Source organism: Callorhinus ursinus, unplaced genomic scaffold (assembly GCF_003265705.2).
Source record: "Callorhinus ursinus isolate GAN/ISIS: 27379988/994484 unplaced genomic scaffold, GSC_fseal_2.0 scaffold42, whole genome shotgun sequence".
Classification (NCBI taxonomy): domain Eukaryota; kingdom Metazoa; phylum Chordata; class Mammalia; order Carnivora; family Otariidae; genus Callorhinus; species Callorhinus ursinus.
In genome coordinates this window covers 2983421-3007447 of record NW_027397104.1, presented here as the reverse complement: position 1 = coordinate 3007447, position 24027 = coordinate 2983421, and the positions used below count along the sequence as shown (strand labels likewise).

Below are 24027 nucleotides of genomic sequence, written 5' to 3'. Positions count from 1 at the left end.
CATCCTCACAGACACACCTAGAAGTAATGTTTTACCAGTTATCTGAGCATCCCTTAGCCCAGTCAAGTTGACACATAAATTTAACCATTCCAGATACCTATCTTTTTCAACCATTCCTCCCTTCCCATCCACATATGGTCTTTCTGTCCTCTGTGTACACCACTGTGTTCATAGCGAGTATAATTAGGAAGTATATTTGAATCCTTTAAATAGCAAGATGTTTTAAAATAAGGGTTTACTCCCTTCTTATTTGATAACACTCAGTAAAATTATTAGATAATGCAACAAATGATAGCTCACCTAGTTCTGCTTCAATCTCCTTTGCTCATTTAATGTGCATTTCTTTCTCTTTGATTCAATTATTATTCTTTTATCCTTTTGGTGGAATTATCTAAAAGAGCTATGGTTTTTCTGTGATTTCTCTGGGAATTTGCTTTGTTATTCCACCCAGGAATCAAATAATAAAACCAAAGAAGTCATATTAGAATTGATTACAAATAAAGTTGTAATATTATATCCTCTGATGATTTTTCAATGCTAGGATAAACTGCTTAAGTTCATTATTCTTAAACTTATTTCATATAAAATTTAAATATAAAATTTTAAAATTCTAAAACTTTATAATTTTTATTAAATAATGCTTTCATTTCAGTGTCTAGATGTTATAAACATACTAAAAATGTTAAGTTTAAACCCACTTCTTGGGGCGCTTGGGTGGCTCATTGGTTAAGCATCTGCCTTCAGCTCAGGTCATGATCCCAGGGTCCTAGGATCGAACCCCGAGTTGGGCTCCTTGCTCAGTGGGGAGCCTGCTTCTCCTTCTTCTTCTGCCCTTTCCCCTGTTTGTGCTCTCTGGCTCTCTCTCTCTCTGTGTCAAATAAAAAAATTAAAAAAAAAAAAAAATATATATATATATAAAATAAAAATATTAAAAAATTAACCCACTTCTTAAAAATAATTTTAGACTTAAAAGATTTGTTTCCACAATAGTACAGAAAGTTCTCATAAAACTTTTACTCAGCTTTCTCTAATGTTAACTAACATCTTATACAAGAATAGTACATTCATCAAAACTAAGAAATTAACTTTGGTACAATACTGTTAAGTAAACTACAGACTTTATTTGGAGTAAAGTGTGGAATGGGGAAGGTTTTTTTTTTTTTTAAGATTTTATTTATTTAAGAGAGAGCATGAGAAGGGGGAGGGTCAGAGGGAGAAGCAGACTCCCCACTGAACAGGGAGCCCAATGTGGTACTCGATCCTGGGACTCCAGGATCATGACCTGAGCTGAAGGCAGTCGCCTAACCAACTAAGCCACCCAGGCGCCCATGGGAAAGTTAAAACATATATTACTTGTCTATAGCTGCTCTATGTTCCTCTATAGAGGTGAGACAGATTTTGTTTCTGTATTGTTATTAAATCATCAGAAACATGCTTGAACTGTGTGGTCTTAATCCACATAAAGATGCCGAGTGCTTGTTAAAATTTTGTTATCGGGGCGCCTGGGTGGCTCAGTCATTAAGCGGCTGCCTTTGGTTCAGGTCATGATCCCAGGGTCCTGGGATAGAGCCCTCCATCAGGCTCCCTGCTCAGCGGGAGGCCTGTTTCTCCCTGTCCCACTTGCCCTGCTGTGCTCCCTCTCTCGCTGTGTCTCTCTCTGTCGAATAAATAAAAAAAAAATAATAAATAAAATTTTGTTTCTTATCAGTATTTATTATCATTTTTAAAGTGTGCATTTGATGAACATTAAAAATTTATATAATTTTACTCAGTAGTCTTTAAAAATGGACCTGCGTAAAACATTTCTCTTTGAATCCAAATGAATACAAATGCTTTCTTATGTGCTAATCAGAAGTGTGTAACCTAATATATTTTGTTTGCTTTAACTACTAAGATAAATTGACATAACTTTTGTACCCAGTAAAATATATTTTTAATTGTTTCCATCATTAAAACAAGTCATCATTATTCGATTTGTAAAATATTCTTTATTTCTAAATCATTAGAGAAAAGTTTTGTAGAATGTTCCTGTAGAACTCTCGAAGTCTCTGTGTGACTTTCACCTTTTTATATGAGTCAAACAAGTAAGGTAGAAAGTCACCAGAAACCAGAGGATTTTTTATTCTGATTTGGTGTTGAAATTTTACCTAGCAAATGCAATTTAATACTATACATTATTAAACGTTTGAATTCTTTGTTATGCTTTATTTAGATCTTTAATTTTTCCTTATAGTTTTTCTTTAAAAAAATTTAAATAACGACACTAGTTTGCTCTGTGACAGTATACAGACCTGAAGGATTTGAGTATAGGTACATTAGCCATCATTTAGAACATAATATTTAGGCCACCAAATTTGCCCTTTTGTAGAGCTGGGCTCTGGTTTGTAAATAGTCTTTGACAAGCAGGAATTAATGTATATTTATGTAGTTATATTCATGAATTTGCAGATCTTATGCATTCTCTCTTAACTTTAAGGTATGGGGAAGAGATTTCCCTAAGCAGTAATGTACCCGAATTTGGCTGCATATCAAAATCCTGGGGAGAAGTTGTTAAAAATAAAGAATACTGGCGATTTCAGTTTAATTGGATTTGGAGGGGGCCTAGGCTAGATAGTCTTCATTTTACATCATGCTCTCTCTGTTGCTATCTCTGTCTTTCTCAAATAAATAAATTTAAAAAGTCTTAAAGGGAAGCCTGGGTGGCTCAACCGGTTAATCATCTGATCTCAGGGTCCTGGTATCGGGACCCACATTGGGCTCAGCACTCAGTGGGGAGTCTGCTTGTCCCTCTGCCCCTCCCCCTGCTCATGCTCTCTCTCTCTCAAATAAATAAAATCTTAAAAAAAAAAAAGTAAACTTGGAGAACTCACACTTCCTGATTTCAAAACTTAGTATTGCTAAAGTCAAGACAGTTTAAGACTGGCATAATGATAGACCTATAGACCAACAGACTAGAACCTGAGAGTCCTTAAATAAATCCATACATCTTTGGCCAAATGATTTTTGACAAGGATGCTAAGTCCATTCTATGGGGAAATAATAAAATCTCTTCAACAAATGATGCTAGGATAACTGGAATTCCAAAAACAGAAGAATTAAGTTGGATCCGTACCTTATACCATGTACAAAATTAATCAAAATGGAACAAAGATCTAAGAGCTAAAATCATAAAACTATTTAAAAACAAAACCAGGGGTGCCTGGCTGGCTCAGTCGATTAAGTGACTCTTGATTTCAGCTCAGGTCATGATGTGTCAGGGTCGAGCCCTGCATTGGGCTCCTGCTGGGCTTAGAGCTTGCTTAAGATTCTCTCTCCCTCTGTCCCTCTCGTTTCCCTCTCTAAACACAAAACAAAACATTGGGGTAAATCTTCATGACCTTCAATATGGCAGTGTATTCTTAGAATACCAAAAGCATGAGCAACAAACAAACATAAACTAGACTTCATTGAAATGAAAAACTTTTATGCAAAGGACATTGTCAAGAAGATGATTTTAAAAAACCCTATAGATATGAAGGAAATATCTCTAAGTCATACATTTGTTAAGGGTTTAATATCCTTAATTATATAGAACTCCTGCAACTCAAAGACAAAAAGATAAACCAGCCAATTGAAAAATGGGCAAAGGACTTGAACAAACATTTCCCCAAAGATGATACATAAATGGCCAATAAGCACATGAAAGGATGTTCAGCATTATTAGTCAGTAGGGAAATGCAAATCAGAACGACAATAAGATATCATTTCACATCATCTTTTGATAGCTAGAATTAAAAATTAAAAAGTATTAGTGAGGATGTGAAGAAACAGGAACCCTCATACACTGCTGATGGGAATATGAAATGGTCCATCTGCTGTAGAACTGTCTGGTCCTTCCTCTAAAAGTAAAACACAGAATTACCCATTTGATCCCGTAATTCCACTCCTAGGTATATAATCAAGAGAACTGAAAAAAGTACTTAAGCAAGTACATCTATACACATGGTCACAGCAGCACTATTCACACATCCAAAAGGTGGACAAAGTCCAAAGTTCATCAATAGATGGATGGATACAGTGGAGTATCATCCAGCCATAAAGGTAAATGAAGTACTGGGGCCTGTGCATGGCTTAGTCGGTTAAGCAGCCAACTCGTGGTTTCGACTCAGATCATGATCTGGCAGTCGTGAAATCGAGCCCTGCAATCGAGTCTGCTTCAGATTCTCTCTCATTCACCTCCAGCTTGCACTCTCTCTCTTTCTTAAATAAACAAAATCTTAAAAAAAAAAAAAAGTTATTGATACCTGATACAACATGGAGGAACTTCCAAAACATTAGGCTAAGTGAAAGTCAGAGAAAAAAGGTCACATATTGTATGATTCCCTTTATAAGAAATATCCAGAATAGATAAATACACAGAGACAGAAAGCTGGAGGCATGGCTGTCAGAGACTAGGACTAGGGTGAAATGGGAATGGGGAGAAATTGTGTTGTGGGTAAGGTGTTTTATGTAGGAATGATGGAAATACTTTACAAATAGAGGTGATAGTTGAACAACACTGGGACCACGTACTAAATGCCATTGAATTATGTTCACTTTAAATGGTTCATTTTACGTATTTGAATTTCACCTCAATAAATTATTTATTATAGTTATTATTTTTAAAGGATGGGGGAAATTCTAGGTCTCCAGAAAGGCAGTTCTCTCTTTTTTTTTTAAGATTTTATTTATTTTGAGAGAGACAACCCCCCATGTGCACGAGTTGGGGGGTTGGGGGGGCAGAGGGACAAGCAGACTTCCCCCTGAGCAGGAAACCCAATGCGGGGCTCAATCCCAGGACCCTGGGATCATGTTGAGTCGAAGGCAGCCTCTTAACTGACTGAGCCACCCAGGCGCCCCATTTACTCTTCTTTCTAAAGGTGGTTTTTGCTTTTGTTTGTCCCTTCAATTTCTATATAAATTTTAGGATCAGTTTGTCAATGTCTGGGAAAAGGGAAACTATCATTTTGATTAGGATTTCATTTAATCTGTAGATCAAATTGGGGAATATTGCCATGTTAACATTAAGTCTTCTCATGAACATGGGATGTTGTAGGTCTTTAATTTCTTTGAGCAGTGCTTCAATAGTTTTCTGTGTACAAATCTTTCACCTCCTTGGTTAGATTTAATCCTCGGTATTTTATTCTTTTAGATGCCATTGTAAGTGGAATTTTCTCAATATCCTTTTTAGGTTATCCTGTTTAGGTTATTGCTGGTATAGAGAAGTAAATCTGATTTTTGAGTGTTGATCTTATATCCTACAACTTTGCTGCATTTCTTTATTAGCTTTAGTAGCTAACTTGTGAATTCTTTGAAATTTTCTTTGTCGTTTTTGAAATAATGTTAATTCTTCCTTCCCAGTTTGTATGCCTTTTATTGCTTTTTATTGTTTAATGCTCTGGCTAGAACTTCAGGACAGTGTTGAATAGCAGTGGTAAAAATGGTTATCCTTGTCCTATTCCTGATCTTAGGAGGAAAGATTCCACCATTTAGTAAAATGCTAGATGTGGGGTTTTTTTTTAATTCCTTTACAATGTTAAGATACTTCCCCTCTATTTATAGTTTTTTGAGTGTTTTTATCTAGAAAAAGTGTTGGATTTTGTCAAATGCTTTGTATCAATTGAGATGCCCATCTTTTAATATGTTGTTTCTAAGTACAAATCTATGTATGTCATTCCACTGCTCAGAAGTTTTATATATAAAGGTATTAAACTCAGAACAAAGAAACATATTCCTCTGGTCTAATTTTTATGTTTTATTTTTCATTACAAGTGAATTCTTCACTACTGTGGTAGGTAGAATAATGGTCCGTCAGAGAAGTCCACATCTCAATCCCTGGAACCTGTGATATGTTAGCTTATATGTTAAAGAAAAATTAAAGTTGCTAATTATTAGCTGGCCTTAAAATAAAGAGATTATTCTGGATTATCCAGGTGGGGCCAGTGTAACCCAGCAAGTCCTTTCATGTGGAAAAGGTAGGCAGAAAATGAGAATGAGAGATGTGACTATGGAAGAAAGGCCCAGAGAAATGCAACATTGCTTGCTTTGAGGATTAGAGGAAGGGGGACCAAGAGCAAAGGAGTGTGGGTGGCCTTTAGAAGCTTAGAAAGGGCAAGGAAAGAGATTTTATTCTTAGAGCCTTCAGAAAGGAATGCATTGCTGGTGACACACTGAATTTAGCCTTATGAGAACAGTGTCAGATTTTGACCTACAGAAGTGTAAATTTTTGTTGTTTTAAACTAAGTTTGTGGTGATTTGTTAAAGTAGCAATACAAAACAAATACAACTACCCAAGCATATTCTGTTTATGATGTTGGTTTATTTCTCTGGGCTAACTCATGTCTAAATTTCCCTTAGGTTGTTAAAATTGACTTATTATTCAAGACCCATCTCAAAGCTTTTTCAAACATTAAGCCTTTAGTTTGTCTTCCACACCACATGCCAGGTGTCCTCTATCCAGGATATACCCTAAATTTCTCTTTCCTTGTTTCTGTTGTGCTTTTTTTTTTACCTTCCTCATGGCATCTAACAAGTTTTAGAATTTGGTATTTGGTATTTTATTAAAATTTTATTCTCCTTTTAAAAATGTTCTGTTATCTTGATATGGTTGTGTATTTTGTGTGTATATCTAAATTTGGGTTGTATATATAAGACTTTTATACTTTATTTTTTAAAAGATTTTATTTATTTATTTGACAGGGAGAGAGGGAACACAAGCAGGTGGAGTGGCAGGCAGAGGGAGAAGCAGGCTCCCTTCTGAGCAGGGAGCCCGATGTGGGGCTCGATCCCAGGACCCTGGGATCATAACCTGAGCCGAAGGCAGATGCTTAACCGACTGAGCCACCCAGGCGTCCCAGATTTTTATACTTTAGTTATTATCTCTATTTAGAATTTTGAATCTTTCATTTTAGACTGAGATTGGTACTGTATCTTACTCAGTCTTTTCTATTGAATAACAGTCTGTGATGTGTAAGGTAAGCAATCCATATGTGTTTGACTTAAACTAAATGTACATGTGGATTAGGTCCTATAATTTAAATTTATGAACCAAAGGGCATCTGGGTGGCTCAATTAAGCATCCGCTTTCAGGTCAGGTCATGATCCCAGGGTCCTGAGATCAAACCCTGGGTCAAGTTCCTGCTCAGCGGGGAGTCTGCTTTTCTCTCTCCCTCTGCTCCTTCCCCTGCTCGTGCTCATTTGCATGCTTTCTCTCTTAAATAAATAAATAAAATCTTACCCAGAAAAGTAGTGAGTTTTATCCATATCCTGAGGGAGTTATAATTAAGTTGTTGGGAGGCATATTTTCAGTTTATATAAACCATAATTATTGAAACCATTGATGTTAACGGAGATTATACATCTCTCTAGACAGATTTTAAGCAAGGTCAAATTTTGGAGGGGGTTGTTTCTTTTTATGTACTTTAGGTTCAGATGTGTCTGAAAATAAAGATATTTAGTTGCTTCTCAAGACTCTTGAATATCAGTTCATCATATTTGTCTATTTTTAAAAGATTTATTTAGAGAGAGCACGTGAGCATGCGAGCGCATGAGCAGTGGGGGGGCGGTAAAGGGCAGAGGGAGAGGGAGAGGGAGAGAAGCAGACTCCCCGTGGAATGCAGAGCCCAATGTGGGGCTTGATTCTACAACCCCAAGATTATTACCTGAGCCAAAATCAAGAGTCAGACGTTCCATCGACTGAGCCACCCAGGCGCCCCTCTATTTTTAAATGAGTTTTTTAGAAGGATGGTGCTACAAACATAGTGCTTCTTTTTTAACTAAGAAATGTATCTTGCAGATTGTTCAGAACTAATATTTATAATATAAAAAAATGTTTAATAATTCTTCAGCGTTGGGGTGTCTGGGTGGCTCAGTTGATTGAGCAGTTGACTCTTGGTTTTGGTTCAGGACATGATCTCATGGTGGCGGGATTGAGCCCCTCATTGGGCTCTGCGATCAGGGCAGAGTCTGCTTCAGATTCTCTCTCTCTCCCTCGCTCTCTCTCTCTCTCTCACAAATAAATATATTGTCTTTAAAAAAAATTCTTCAACATTGATTGCAAACATGAAGAAAAAGAATTGTTTTCTCCCCTAATGATGAGAAAACAAGTTTTCTAAGAATAAAAGAAACTTCAGCAGAACTGATGTCCCTTTTTACATCATATTTTTTAGTATTTACAGAATGTGATGTTTGTGTCTCATAGAATGGAGATGTATGCATTTCGATTCTTCATCCGCCTGTAGATGACCCACAGAGTGGAGAACTGCCCTCTGAAAGGTGGAATCCTACTCAAAATGTCAGGTAAGGGGTTACATAAAGAGTAATCTGGTTTTTAGGTGGTTCTTAAGATTAGATATTATCTTTTAACAAGTACAAAAGAATCCTTTCTGTACTTGGTTGCTTTGTCTTCTGCTAGAGCTTTAGGTAACACATATGCATCGTTTTAAAGAGTCATATTTACAGAGCAGTAATTGCATGTTACTCATTTCTTTATGTGCGTCTTAGAATTTTTCTAGTCTGAATTCTTCTTACATTATCATAAGTTCCATCCTGCATCTTTGGATGTCATGATGTCCATGTTTGGATTGGTTGTTTCCTTACTCTAGGATTCTTATTACATTTTGCAGAAAAATTTAAGTCTTTACAAACTCAGTTGACTTTATATACATACTACTTTTAAAAGAGCTTCCATTATGTTATTTTTTGTGTTTTATATGTATGTAAATGTCTCTTAATGATTTGAAGGCCTTGTATATTTCTTTTGATTCCCTTTGATTACCATCTATTTTTCTTTTCAAATTTTTATTTAAATTCTAATTAGTTAACATACAATGCAATATTAAGATTATTCATCTGTTAATTGATCTATTGAACTATCTCTATAGATGGATATTTAACCATTTGTTTAGAGTAGTGGTCTGTATATTTAGGAGTTGGTCACCTAACCCTTAAAAGAATTTTGAAAAACTGTACACTGTTGCATGTTTTTGTATTTTTTGTATTTTTTGTATTTTTTGTGGTTTTTTTTTTTTTTTTTAATTTTATTTTGAGTAATCTCTGCACCCAGTGTGGGGCTTGAATTTACAACTCCAAGATAAAGTCACCTGCTCTACCGACTGAGCCAGTTAGGCGCCCCCACTATTGCAGGTTTTTAGGTACAGGGTTCTTTTGGTGTTTTGTTTTTTTAGGTACAGTTTTTTACATCTCAAATTTAAATAGTTAGAAAATACTTTTTGGGGGCACCTGGGTGGCTCAGTTGGTTGAGCGACTGCCTTCGGTTTGGGTCATGATCCTGGAGTCCCGGGATCGAGTTCCACGTCGGGCTCCCTGCTCAGTGGAGAGTCTGCTTCTCCTTCTGATTCTACCCCCCTCATGCTCTCTTATTCTCTCTCTCTCAAATAAATAAAAATCTTTTTAAAAAATTAAAAAAATATATTTTTCTACTTGCACTTGAATTTCCATTTTACTATCCTAATACTTGAAATTTTTATGTTTGATAGCCTTATATATTTCTATTTTTTTATTTTATTTTTTAAAGATTTTTATTTATTTGTCAGAGAGAGCACAAGTGGGGGAGCAGCAGAGGGAAAGGGAGAAGCAGGCTCCTCACTGAGCAAGAAGCCCGATGTGGGACTCCATCCCAGGACCCTGGGGTCATGACCTGAGCCGAAGGCAGACGCTTAACAACTGAGCCACCCAGGCGTCCCTGATAGCCTTATATATTTTATTTATCTTATAATATTTTTCTAAACAAAAATCTGTATTTTAATTGCTTGTGACAAGAAAACTGAATTCTATACTGAATTACTTTATTACACAGTTGATTAAAAACAATACAAGTATATTATACTTTCCATATACTTTTGCTTTTTACATTTAATAATTATTAGAAATACATTTTTAATCAAGTAGATAGACATTTCTTTTCAGTTAAGTCATGTAGCCATGAGTAATTATTACATTGTTAGATTGAGGTAGAAATACAGCTTCAATTTCATATATATACATAATGTATGAATAATATACATTATATATACTAATATACACACCCAAGAATATATGCATCTATATACATATATGTATACATATGCATGAGGACTAACATATATCACATAAATATATTAGATGCAATGATTAAGAGACCATATTTACATACGATAATGGAATAGAATTTTATATGGCAGTGAAACTAAATCCTTTTAATTCCTTCTGAGTTATTTGGCAGAAATCACAGTGATCCATTGTCCATCTTTAAAAAAAAGTTTTATTGTGACATAATTCCCATACCTGACAATTGCCCCATTTTATGTGTACAATTCACTGTTCTTTAATGTAAGTAGAGAGTTGCACAAGTATCCCCACAATCCGTTTTAGAACTTTTTTTTTTTTTTAAGTAGCCTCTATGCCCAGTGTGGAGCCCAACTCGGGGCTTGAACTCAATGACCCTAGATAAAGATCTGAGCTGAGATCAAAAGTCAGACACCGAACCGACTTAGGCACTGTCAGTGCCCCATGGCACTTAGGTGCCCCATGAACATTTTTATCACCTCTAAAGAAACTCATACCTTTTAGCATTTACACTCCATTATCCCTCAACCCCCCACCCCCACCCCTACCCTTCTACCTGCAACCCTAGGAAACCACCAGTCTTTCTGTCTCTATAGATTTACCTATTTGGATATTTTGTAGGAATAGAGTCATTCAATATATAGTATTTTGTGATTGGCTTCTTTAACTTAGCATTTTTTCAAGGTTCATCTTTGTTGTAGCATTAATCAGTACTTCATACCTAGGAATAGAATTCCTGGGTCATATGATAACTCAGTGTTTAACTTTTTGAGGAACTGCCAGACTGTTTTCCAACATGGCTGCACTAAGTAGTACATTCCTACCAATAGTGTTTGAGAATTTGTGTATCCACATACTCGTTAACACATGTTATTATCTGTGTTATTATAACCATCCTACTGGGGGGACATGGTATCCCATTGTGGTTTTGTTAATGACTTTTAAAATTTTAGAACAGTTTTAGATTTTTGAAAATTGTGAAAATAGTACAGATAGTTCTCTAGAATTCCATGCATGATACCACGTTATATTTAATAGGCATGTCTCCTTAGGCAATTGTGACAGTCTCAGACTTTCCTTGTTTTTGATGACCTTGACAATTTTGAGGAGTACTGCTCAGGTGTTGTAAAAATGTCCCCCAGTTGGGATTTTTCTGATGTTTTCCTGGTATTAGAGTAGGGTTATAGTACTGGAGAGGAAGACCATGGAGGTAAAATATATTGTCATCACCTTGTATTAAGGGTACATAATATCAACATGACTTATCACTGTTGATGTTAACATTCATCACCTAGCTGGGACTCAGTTTTTAGATTTCTCCCATGTAGGGTTCCTTGTTTTCCCCTTTCCATTCTGACTCTTGAAGGAAGGAAGTCATAGGTGCAGCCCACACATAAGGAATGGCAGTTATACTTCCATGAGGCTGAGATATCTGTATAAATTATTTCAAATTCTTCTGCACAGATTGATTAAAATCAATACCTAAATACATACATACATATTTATATGTTTATTCAGTCATTTTGTTAGTCTTTTTTTTTGAGGGGGGAGGGGCTGAGGGAGAGGAAGAGAGAATTTTTTTTTTTAAAGATTTTATTTATTTGTCAGAGAGAGAGAGCATGAGCACAAGCAGGGGGAGTGGCAGGCAGAGGGAGAAAGCAGGCTCCCTGCTGAGCAAGGAGCCTGATGTGGGACTCAATTCAGGACTCAATCCCAGGACCCTGGGATCATCACCTGAGCTGAAGGCAGACAATCCCGGGAGCCACCCAGGCATCCCGGGAGAGAGAGAATCTTAAGCAGGCTCCATGCCCAGTGCAGAGCTGCATACAGGGCTCGATCTCACAACCTTGAGATCATGACCTGAACTGAAACCAAGAGTCAGATACTCAACTGAGTGAGCCACCCAGCTGCCCCTTTATTAGTCATTTTTAATGATCTGAAAAGCTAGTAACTCAGGAACTCTACTTTTGTTAAAAATGAAAAGTTGGAAGCTTCTTGACTTACACAAGGATTTCTTACCAGTTTTTACCAAGTTAGTTACTTCTCACTTTCTGGGAAGTGTATACCAAAGAGTCTGTTGAAACCTATCAAATTACTGTTGATTATGTGTTCATTATGCTGATTACTCATTACTTTAGGTACCTTGTTCAATATAGTGTACTTAGAAAGAATTGAGAAAATAGATCTGTTTTGGATTTCAACGCCTCTAGCCCATATATTTTTTAAATCAGAAAAAAAATGTCTCCCTTTTTTAATTCAAGTAAGTGTGTTGATACACCTCACCTTTACAGCCATCTTGCTTATGGATTCTAATTCTCAGATAGATCAGGCATAGAACTTTGCCATAAGTTTATTATGTCTATGAAATAAGGAATCACCGCATATTCCCTGTACTTTATGCTTTACTTTAATGGGACTCTCCCTCGGGGATAATCCATTCTTAATAATAATCAGAGATGGAATTAGTAAGTTCCTTTTAATGAAAATTTAATTCCAGCAACCCCAGTCTATACATATCTGAATTTATTGTACTCCATCACATACCAAAATACTTTTTTTAAATAGCATTCTACACTTTTAACAAAATTATTTATGAGAAAGGAAAAACAGTTGGTTTTATATGTAAATTTCTTTCTTTTATACACCTTACGTTTCATTACCTCTGGGCAATGCACCCTAGGAATATTTGGGATGTGTGGAAGGTATGCATTCCTTGGAGGCTGGAAAGGAGAACTGATCTGATACTTTATATACCCCCAGGTTCATGAATATATTAAAGACCACTTCTTTTACACAGGATCTTTTATGATCCTTAGCAAAATTCGTATATTCCTACTTTTTTCATCCCTCATATCCCTGACACCACACAGTTATAGCTGATTATTTGTACCTTTAACCTGTACTTATCCTATTACTTGATTTTTCAGCCTCAACCTGTATTGACAGAGCTAAGTAAAAGAAAATCAGCATACATATTCCATTTCCCATCCTCTCTTCCCCTTTTCTTCCTAACTTTTAAAAATATTTGTTTATTGGGGCATCTGGGTTGCTTAGTCGGTTCAGTGTCCGACTCTTGCTCTCAGCTCAGGTTATGTTCTCAGAGTCATGAGATTGAGCCCCACACGGAGCTCCACACTGGGGGTAGAGCCTGCTTAAGATTCTCTCTCTCTCCCGCCCATCTGACTCATGCGTGTGCACACACTCTCGTTCTCGAAATATATGTAAGTATTTATATTTTATATATATAAATATTTGTTTATTGGGGAGGCTGGGTGACTCGGTTGAGCATCTGACTCTTGATTTCGGCTCAGGGTCATGAGATCAAGCCCCATGTGGGACACTGTGCTCAGCAGGGAGTCTGCTTGAGATTCCCTCCCTCTCCCCCTGCCTCTCCTCCTGCTTGTGCGCACACTTACTCGATCTCTCTCTCAAATAAAAAAATCTTATATATATATTTGTTGTCAGGGTTATAACATTTATAATCTGTACTGTTTTGTAACATAATCATAGTTTTTTTTTTTTTTAAGATTTTATTTATTTATTTGACAGAGAGAGAGACACAGTGGGAGAAGGAGAAACAGGCTTCCTGCTGAGCAGGGAGCCTGATGCGGGGCTCGATCCCAGGACTCTGGGATCATGACCCGAGCCGAAGGCAGGCGCTTAATGACTGAGCCACCCAGGCGCCCCCATAATCAGTTTTTTAAATTTCTTATTCCTACCATGAAATGAATTCACTATTTGCTGTCCATTATTTTATTTCCTTTGATCTGTTAATTGGCTGAATTTGCCCATTAGTAATTTCTCCAGGAAAATGCTCCTTGGAGCCATATTATATTCCCTGAATTCTTAGATGTTCAAAATATTATATGCTTGGGGTGCCTGGGTGGCTCAGTTAGTTAAGCGTCTACCTTTGGCTCAGGTCATGATCTCAGGGTGTTGGGATCAAGTCTGGAGTTGGGCTCCCTGTTTAGCAGGGAGCCTGCTTCTCGCTTCTCCCTTCTCTCTCTCTCTCCCTACCTCTCTTGCTCTCTTTCTCAAATAAATAAAATCTTAAAAAAAAGATTAAAAAAACCCAAAATGTTATATGCTTGTGTGTATGGGTATATATATGTGTGTGTTTTTTGCCATGATACTTCAAATGGCAGTTTGGGCATAAGATTTCAGGGTCATACTTTCTTTCCTTGAGGATATAGACGTTATTCTGCTGTATTTGTTGTTGCTGGGTAAGAGTTTGGCTACCACATTTCTCAGCTCTTCCACTGTACATAATTGTTTAAGAGACTGTCAGGTTTTCAAAAGAAACACATTATCAGAACATAATTAAACTGACAGTATATTTAAAGGCAGTAAGTATTTTGGAAGATTATTGAAAAATTGGACAAAAAACGCAGGGTTGTCTTTTTAGTTTGGCTTTGGTCTTGTTTTTCAGGGCTAGTAGTAACCCTAGTCAAAAGGAAGTGTTAGCTCTAAGGTACTAGTGATTCTTGTTTTTTTTATTTAAAGATTTTATTTATTTGACAGAGAGAGACACAGCGAAAGAGGGAACACAAGCAGGGGGAGTGGGAGAGGGAGAAGCAGGCTTCCCGCCAAGCAGGGAGCCCGATGCGGGACTCGATCCAGGACCCTGGGATCATGACCCGAGCCAAAGGCAGATGCTTAAATGACTGAGCCACCCAGGCGCCCCGTGATTCTTGTTTTTGGAGGTTGAATGCTGAATCTAATGCTTACCATGTCTTGTCCCCCTTTGAGAAAACAAGCTTCCCCATTCTTCATAATACAAAAGCCCCAAACATTTTCATTGTATTTTCATGCTGTCTCAATGGATAATCTATTGCCATTATCCATAGGATTTCAAGATTTTTACCTTTACTTCTCCTGCATAAATATACCTATATTATCCTTGTCTCAGCTTAAAATCTTGTGGCCTTTTATCTTTTAAGGTAGGCCTTTTTCTCGTTTGATTCAGTCGTTTGGGGACAGGAAACCCCTTTCATACTAAATTTGCCTATCTAAAACTACTCTTGACACTTTGGGTACCAGCATCATTTTTTTCTGTCTCTCGGCCCTTAGGTCACTTGAGCCCCAATTTAGAAACCTTTCCTAGATTTCATCTCAGGGATTGCCTTCTCTGCTTTTATCCTTTTTTGTTTAGAGGCTTCACAACCAGGACTAGTTATCTTCAGATTGCCCCCTTGATCTTCATACACAGATCTAAAAGGTATTTGCTTTGGAATCTCTCTCTCTCTCTTTTTTTAAGTAATCTCTACACAGAGTGGGGCTCAAACCCACAATCCCAAGATCCAAGAGTCTCATGGTCTACCAACTGAGCCAGCCAGGTACCCATGCAGTGGGATCTTTAGTTACCTTCTCAGACCTTTTTGTCTCCTAGCTTCATGTCATCATAGATATTCCTTCAATGTGCTGATCTTGGAGTGGGGGAGTGAATGGAGGGTTTGGTGTTTGTGAATTTCTAGGGAGATGTAGAGTATTATGTGTGCATTATTGCATCCTCATCTGCCTGGAATACCTTATGGTGCCCAGAACCCTGAAATGTCGGGAAAGCACTACCTCATGAGTAGGTGTGGAATACTTCTTCCTTTCCCTTTCTCTGTTACTTATGTGAGGCAGGGGGGTTCTTCAGCTAGTAAATTGTATGTATTTCTCAGAGGCTAGTTTATGGCACTGAAGTATCAAGAGGCAAGATATGAGGTGCTAGGCATTTTCCTTGATATTCCTTTGCTGCTAAACTCTCTAGAGTCAGCAGCTGTCCAACTAAGGTTTCTGCGCTCTACATCCAATTTAGGGTGGCTCTAGCAAGACAGCAGTGGAGGTGGCATAAGGTACAGCACAGACTGGTGCAGGGACTTGATTGCTATATAGCAGTGTTATCTGAAAGTGGTCCCATCTTCACATATGTTTGGACTTCTTCATGACCACCTGTACTAGTCTTTCATTCAGCACCTCAATGAACATATTTAGAAAACTTTTACATGGAAGACTTTTGTAACCTGAAGAAGAGTAAAGCATCCCAGTTACCTTGAAGAACCTAAGTCAGTTTATATCATAAGACCTAGTGAGTGGAGAGAGTAGAGAAAAGAAAAAGTGGGGGAAAGATCCCTACAGTTGTAGGGATCCAGAGCTTTAGCCAACTAGTGCCCACTGAAGGTTCAGTAGTTTGCCTCTGTGTTCATAGAGGAAGCCAGCATACTTTCTGGAAGAAGAGATCCACCATCCTACTGTACCCAGATGCATAGGATTAAGTTTAGGCAGGTGAGAGTTCCTTATGGAATTGGGAAGTCTTAAGTAGGCATTAGCGGAGAGTGGAGTTGGGAGGGTAGGGATGCCTGATGTTCACAGTACCATGCCTCTTCTTTCTGGTGTAAGAAACAAAATATTCCTTCATCCACGCTGTGTCCAGAACCAAGTGGGCGCTTTTCGTGTGGGTGGGTATCAGACAGTAGAGTTCACAACTGCTTTCTCTGAGAACTATCTGCCACACCTGTTGCAGGCCCTTGGATAGGAAAGTCATCTTGGTGGAGGTTTGCTTTCCCTTGAAAGATGGTTACATGGTGTTATCTTTGCCACAGCATCGTGGAGAAGCGTCTGTCAGGAGTAGGATAGGATGTTTTCCTTACTCATCTTACCTACAACCCACTAAAGGGAGGGGAGCTAAGGACTGCCCCAAGCATTGGGTGACAAAGTAGGCAAGGTCAGGGGAAATGGCAATAGTGCTGCTGTTCTTAGGGCTCCTATAAACCCCATTTGGGGCCAGGATGATATTAATTGCTCGCTTGATATTTATACATTGGGTTCCCCTGCACTCGACTTGGTGGTTTCATTCTGTGCATATGATACATATTCTGTGTATTTAAAAATTTCCTTTTTAAAATGTTCTGATTTTGTGTTTTTGTGTATTTTAATCTGAGATCCTCATTCCTGCCATGTGTTTTCAGGGATCTGTCAGTCAATAGCAGTTCCAGGATTGCACAGGAGGAAGTATTAAATTTGCTAGTTGCTTTAGAGGCATAGAGAAAAACTGTTTGTAACATATGACCCCTTAAACTATCACATTTTCAGGGCGCCCATTAAGTTTCTGCCTTTGGCTCAGGTCATGATCTCAGGGTCCTGGGATGGAACTCTGCATCAGGCTCCCTGCTCAGCGGGAAGTCTGCTGCTCCCTCTCCCTCTGCCCCTCCCTCCCTTTTTGTGCGTGCGCACGCTCAAATAAATAAATAAATAATCCCATTTTCCCACTCATAACAGATTTCTTTGCCATGGTGTCCTCTTTAAATTCCTCTCCCATCTTGAAAATACATAATAAGGACTGAATTTTAACTGGTCATCTTCTGGTGTAACAGGTCCATCTTTTGAAATGGCATAAATGAGAGATTAAAAGGACCTGGGTTAACTGAAGAGTCAGGCATTGGGCTTCACTTCTTCATAGTTGCCAATCAATTTTCCTCAAATAAGGCTATGCCTGTAAAACCTAAGAATCTCAATCACTCATTCTTTTTCTCTTCTGTATGTGTATGTTTTAAGAGTCAAAGTAAGTTTAGGCTTTTAAGAATGAACCCTTTCTACCTCACACTGCCTGGAGATATGTGTATAATATTGAAGAAAAATGCCAGTCTTTAATCCTGCAAAATTCCAAACTTTGCCTGCTTAGTTTCCAAGCAGACTCATAATCCAGGTCTTATTTGTTGTGCTAGGGCCAGTTTTATGCTCTCCATCCTAAAGTTGTCCTTGTGGTGACATAGTAGCTAACAAAAGTCAAAAACTGGGGTGGGGGTGGGATGGGGTGGGATGGAGGGGCACCTGGCTGGTTAAGTTAGTAGAGCATGTGATTCTTGATCTCGGGGTCATGAGTTCAAGCCTCACATTGGGTATAGAGCTTACTTTAAAAAAAGGGGAAGGGGGGGCAGACCCAACTCATTGACCATTGTCTATATGTTGAAAAGGGACAGATACAATATTACTCATTGGGTCATAGATGTCTAATTTTGATTTTTTTTTAAGATTTTATTTATTTATTTGATAGTAAGAGAGTACAAGCAGGGGGTAGTGGCAGAGCAAGAGGGAGAAGCAGGCTCCCTCCCCGCTGAGCAGGGAGCCCAACGCAGGGCTCCATCCTGGGACCCTGGGATCACGACCTGAGACAAAGGCAGAAGCTTAACTGACTAAGCCACCCAGGCGCCCTAATTCTGATTTCTTATCTCCCTTATATACTACTTTCGTTTTGATGTTTTTAAAAACATGTCTGAGTTCTGTGAACTTCACAGCTTGCTAGTTTGCTCTTTGCTAGTGTGTGTGTGTGTGTGTGTATGTGATTAATTGGTCTTCGTTTTCTTTTGGTGTCTTTATTATTTACAAACTTTTTTTTTTTTTTTAAGATTTTATTTATTTGTTAAGGGGAGAGAGAGAGAGCACAGCAGGGGGAGTGGCAGGCAGAGCAGGCAGAGGGAGAAGCAGGCTCCCCATCGAGCAAGGAGCTGATGTGGAACTCAATCCCAGGATCCTGGGATCACAGACCCGAGCTGAAGGCCGCCACTTAACTGACTGAGCCACCCAGGTGTCCCTACAAACTTATTTTTATGCAAAAGCGGATAGCCAAATCTCTCTGACAAAGATTGTGAGACAACCAAAAAGATCAGAAATATGAATCTGAAAAAAAAAATGAAGACTATATAAAGTGGAGTGTTCTTGACTATCGTTTTGTCTGCACCTCTCTCCTCTGAGAGTTTTTTTTTTTGGTCTAGATTCCCTATGTTGAAAACTCCTACCATAGTCCCCTGCCCTGGCTTAAAGCAAGGGTGGAGGGAGCATTTATTTCTTGGAGTATCTCTAAATCCAGGAATGGTGGTGGTCCTTGGAAGTGTTGTGCAATAACTGAAAACACTTAAGAACGCTTTGTTCCTCATTTTTAATCCCAAATTATTGCTGGATTAGGTCTGTTTTAACATGTTAAACCTTTACACTGCCGAATTTGGACAACCAGACCTGTCTGTTCCTCCAAACATGCAGTAGAGAGGGGCATAGATTTACTCTTTGTAGGAAGTGAGAGTCTGGGGATGGGTCCTCAAAAGTCTGTTTTGCTAATCCAAGAAATTTATGTCTAAATGCCACAAGATTGTCTAAATGGACAAGTGCAACTACATGTTACTGCTAAAAACCAAAGCTTCATGTGGAACTGTGAATTTACATAGACCAGAATGAGAATAAGAAAGAATGTATGTAGTTGTTTTTTGGACCCTTTCCCATTTGTTCATGATCCGAAGGAAACCAGTCCGGACCTTCAGTGGACATGAGTGATCTCTTCATTGTGTTATATTAATTTGATAGTTTCATTATTTGGTCTTTCCTTTCTTTCACCTATTGTTAACCCTCTCCACCTTCTGCTTTTTTCTTCCTGAAAAAAATACAATAAATGAATAAGGATTTTCAAACACTTAAACTAACAACAAAAGATGGCAACAAAAAAATTTAACCATTGGAATAGTTGGCAGGATTCAGTTCTGTGTTGTACATTCTATTAGTATTGTCTTAGTTCATTTTTTCCTTTCTGTAAAAATAGGATTTTTTTAAAGATTTTTTTTTAAGATTTTATTTATTTATTTGACAGAGAGAGAATGAGAGAGAGCGAGCACGAGAGGGAAGAGGGTCAGAGGGAGAAGCAGACTCCCTGCTGAGCAGGGAGCCCGATGTGGGACTCGATCCCGGGACTCCAGGATCATGACCTGAGCCGAAGGCAGTTGCTTAACCAACTGAGCCACCCAGGCGCCCCCTTTCTGTAAAAATAGGATTAAGGAGTGCCTGGCTGAATTAGTCAGAAGAGCATGTAACTCTTGATCTTGGGGTCTTGAGTGTGAACCCCACAATGGGTGTAAAGATTATTTTTTAAAAAATAACTTAAAAATAAGGTTAATAATACTTACCTTGCAGACTTGTCTACAGTATGCTACATGGTATAATTCCTGTGTAAAATTATTTTGGTACAAATGCTAGACAGTTTAAACTATGTATGACATTACTTCCAGACCTTTTCCAGTCATGATACATAGATAAAATTTATTGTATTTGTAGATCACAGTGTAGTAAACTGAAGATGCTTTGACCAGAAGTTGTTGCAGAGGCTCAGGTTATCCCAGGTCCCACCTACCCAGCTGCCTACAGGAACAAATAATTTACCTGTAACCCATCCACAACATACTGGTTGGGAAAGCTTATAAATACAGTCTTGTATATGAATTACTTAGGAGTCTTTGTTAGAGAAAAAAATCTCAATTCTGCTTTGTGTTGTATTGGCCTTGTTATTAGACAGACTCTTAACCACTTGGTGATAAAGATGGCCACTTGCTCTAGACCTTCCTTTGTTATCCTCACAGTTGTCAATTCAATCAATAATAAAAAATCATTGCCTTTCCGCTATTAGATTAGAATATCATAGTTCCTACCAGGGTTCTGATTAGCCCATCTTGGGTTACATGCATACCCCTAAAACCAACATCATGACTAGATGGTAGAATCCTTTGGCCAGCACTTGTATATCTGCCACTGTGGTTAGGTAGGTTGTGTGTATGAAGGTGTGGCATGGTAGTAGGGGAAGATTAACGCCACCAGAACCAACAGAATGGGTTCCCATACAAAAAAAAGAAAAAGAAAAAAAGATCCTGCTGTCCAGAGGAAGGGAAGAAGTGAAAAGGTACAGGGTTAACTATTTTCACAGTCTACTGTAGTACCTGACACTCCTTCTGAAAGCATCATGGACTTCAGTGTAGAAGTACATGGTATTAGAAGTGAGTTCTTGATGAGCACTGGGTATTATATGCAACTGATGAATTATTGAACTCTCCATCTGAAACTAATGTACTATATGTTGGTTAATTAAATATAAATTAGAAAAAAATGAGTTATTTTGATAGAAATGGATAAATCATTTTATTTATTTTTTTAAAGACTATTTATTTGACAGAGTGAGAGAGCACAAGCAGGGGGAGCAACAGAGGGAGAGGGAGAAGCAGGCTCCCCGCTGAGCAGGGAGCCTGATGCGGGGCTAGATCCCAGGACCCTGGGACCATGACCTGAACCGAAGGCAGATGCCCATCCATCCGAGCCACCCAGGCACCTCGATAGTTCACCATTTTAAAAAAATTGTATTTCCTAATATTTTAACAGTTGTCCAGTATGGTAGCCACTAACTAACTACATATGGCTATTTAAAAATTAAAATTAAATGTGAAAATTCAGTTCTTCAGTTGCACAAGCTACCTTTCAGAGTGCTCACTGGCTACATGTGGCTGGTGGTTATCATATTGGATAATACAGATTATACATTTACATAATCACAGAATGTTGTATGCAGTGCTGATCTAGACCAATGAAGTTCCCTCCCCCCACCCCTTTATACCCCACTTTGTCCTCTCTTGCTTATCTTTCTAACAGGTTTTGTATGTTTTCTTCTGTGGCAGTGCTTTGGAATTTTCTACACACATTTTTTTTTTTGCTTCTAGGATGTTATGTCAGTCTGTTTCCCATCATTCGTAGTGATGAATTTCTTTGAATCTTTATTTTATAATGTAATTACTGAAGAAATCGAGGAGGGTCTTGGTGGGGAAGGGCAAGGAGTTATTCTTAACCTAAGAGAAAGGGGTGTGTGTGTGTGTGTGATAAATGGATTTTAACTAGATGGGAAAGTTGTCTGTGAAAAGTGCCTTTGTCATAATCTTGTATAATCATATAACAGAAACTCTCTACCCTTTTTAGGAAAAGTTTTCATCAAATCAAACATCTAATTGCCTGGCTCCCTCCCTTTATTTTTTGCTTGGGGCAGGAGCAAAAGGCTATTTTGCAACAACACAATCTATAACCTCGCACCAATGAGAAAAGGTAGAGAAATTTAATTTTTCTCCCCATTTTTTCCTTACATACATGCACAGAGCTTTTTTTGGGGGGAAAAGAAGCTTGGTAATAATTTGAAACCTTTTTGGAACCTGTTCTGGTTATCTTTCTAACAGAAAAATGTGTGATTAAGGTGTCTTTTTTATCTGTGGACAAAAATTGCCTGTTTAGATCTCCCACAATTCTTACAAACCTTGGGAGAGCAGGGATGGCATCTAACTTGCTCACTGTTGTACATCCAACATCACAGTTGGTGCCTCTGGCACACACTAAGTACTTGATAAATACTTTTGAATAAAGATTTCCATTATTCAGAGACTAGTTCTTCCATGTATGGGCTATTGTTTTCCTCCATTCTCCTGCTTTTAAGTGTCTTTCTTCCCTTAGAAGTATGGAAAATAAATACATTTGTATATAATGTCATTTTTCAGATCCTCTTAAGCAGCCATGATAAGAAGTGGATGTGTGGAACAGGATCATTTCTACCCTCTCCCCAAAAAGCTAATTTTTTTTTTTTTTGCTTTTTCCTATTGTACTTAATTTGTAGTTTTCAAAATTTGTTGTTTGAAAAGCTTTCAGGCTTCCACTTTCTGCAGATTGGAACATGTAGCCATTTGAGACCATGCCTTGTACAGAGTTTATTCTTTGCCCTGCAACATGACCTTTATGCTCGGCTCACAGACTTCCTTTACTTTGTCTATTTAGCAACTTTATTCTGTATTCCAGCCTAACCAGCTGAGCATTGAAAATAAAATTTTATATTTCTATTCCCCTAAGGTCTCACATATTATATATAAAAACACAGTATTTTTGGATCCTGTAAATATGAATATTCGGAGCTGACCCTTTTCCCTCCCGCCCTCTCCCCCCGCCCTTCTAGGACTATCCTTTTAAGTGTAATCTCATTGCTCAATGAGCCCAACACCTTCTCCCCAGCCAATGTGGATGCTTCGGTTATGTTCAGGAAATGGAGGGACAGTAAAGGAAAAGACAAAGAATATGCTGAAATCATTAGGTAAGGTGTTTTGTTACCTTCTGTTTGGTTATACTTCAAGTCTTCATACAGAACTAGAGTATATCCTAGAACCATGGCTTTAAATCAGACTTAAAATATCCACTCCATTTCTCTCAGTTAGATTGTTTGGGAAGAGATTTCTGCCTGAGCCTAATGAGTTTGTATGGCTCTTGAGAGCGCGCATACTAGAACATAATGCTGTAGCAGATCGTACTTCCTGGGAACCAGAACTTCCAGGTTCTGAACCAGTGACATTCTCAGACTCTGCCTCCGAATCATTTTAGGGACACTGTTCAGGATTTTCAGTATGTCCTTTAAGTATAGCAAACACCCAGAGTATTCTAGACATTCTAGATATTTTTGTTTTCAAAAATTTTAATGAAGCCATATATAGTTTATTGGGGCTTTTGACCATAGCAGCAAGTATCTTCTAGGTATTATTATCAGCAACACTAGTATATGGTTTAACAGAGCTGTAGAAGCTTCCTCTCATTGGGAGACTTGGAATCTACCCCTAGTTCTGTCTCCCTTCATACGACCTTTTATCAGTTAATTTTTTGGGTCTTTGTGGTTTTTCCATCTGTATAAATGGGGGAAAAGGTAGCAGGTATTGGGGCTGAACCATTCGTCTCTCGATCATACCCTGAGTAGGACTTAAGGTTTTATTTAAGATTTTCTTATTTAAGATTTTATTTATTTATTTAGACAGACACACAGCAAGAGAGGGAACACAAGCAGGGGTAATGGGAGAGGGAGAGGGAGAGGGAGAAGCAGGCCCCCACGGAGCAGGGAGCCTGATGGCGGGGCTCAATCTCAGGGTCCTGGGATCATGACCTGAGCCGAAGGCAGACGCTTAACGACTGAGCCACCCAGGAAGGACTTAAGGTTTTCTTAACAGTACTCAAGAATTGATACTTGAATTGCAATAAATTCATTTCCTCTTATGTCCTTAAAATAGAGCCCAAGGACAGTTCCAGCACATTCTGCACGTGGTTTAGTAAGCACTACAATTTATACAAATAGTCCCTCTTTAT

At 38.2% G+C, this 24027-nt stretch overlaps 2 protein-coding genes across 4 annotated transcripts in view; one reads left to right on the top strand and one right to left on the bottom strand.

Annotated features, from left to right (window-relative positions):
• UBAP2 (ubiquitin associated protein 2) overlaps nt 1-24027 on the bottom strand; it is a 165609-nt gene that overhangs the window by 10001 nt on the left and 131581 nt on the right. The window contains exon 29 of one of the 2 annotated variants that reach the window (XM_025852871.2): nt 18516-19489. The exons of the other annotated variant lie outside the window; for it this stretch is intronic. Within the exon in view, the coding sequence (XP_025708656.1) occupies nt 19459-19489 (31 nt within the window). The 3' untranslated portion in view covers nt 18516-19458. Of the gene's footprint in view, nt 1-18515; nt 19490-24027 lie in introns of those variants that run through there. 2 annotated transcript variants of the gene reach the window in all.
• The window catches only part of UBE2R2 (ubiquitin conjugating enzyme E2 R2), a 113604-nt gene that overhangs the window by 86309 nt on the left and 3268 nt on the right, over nt 1-24027 (top strand). The window contains exons 3-4 of one of the 2 annotated variants that reach the window (XM_025852876.2): nt 8219-8316; nt 22859-22993. In XM_025852876.2, the coding sequence (XP_025708661.1) occupies nt 8219-8316; nt 22859-22993 (233 nt within the window). The remainder of the gene's footprint in view (nt 1-8218; nt 8317-22858; nt 22994-24027) is intronic. The other variant, XM_025852877.2, reaches the window with a different exon arrangement.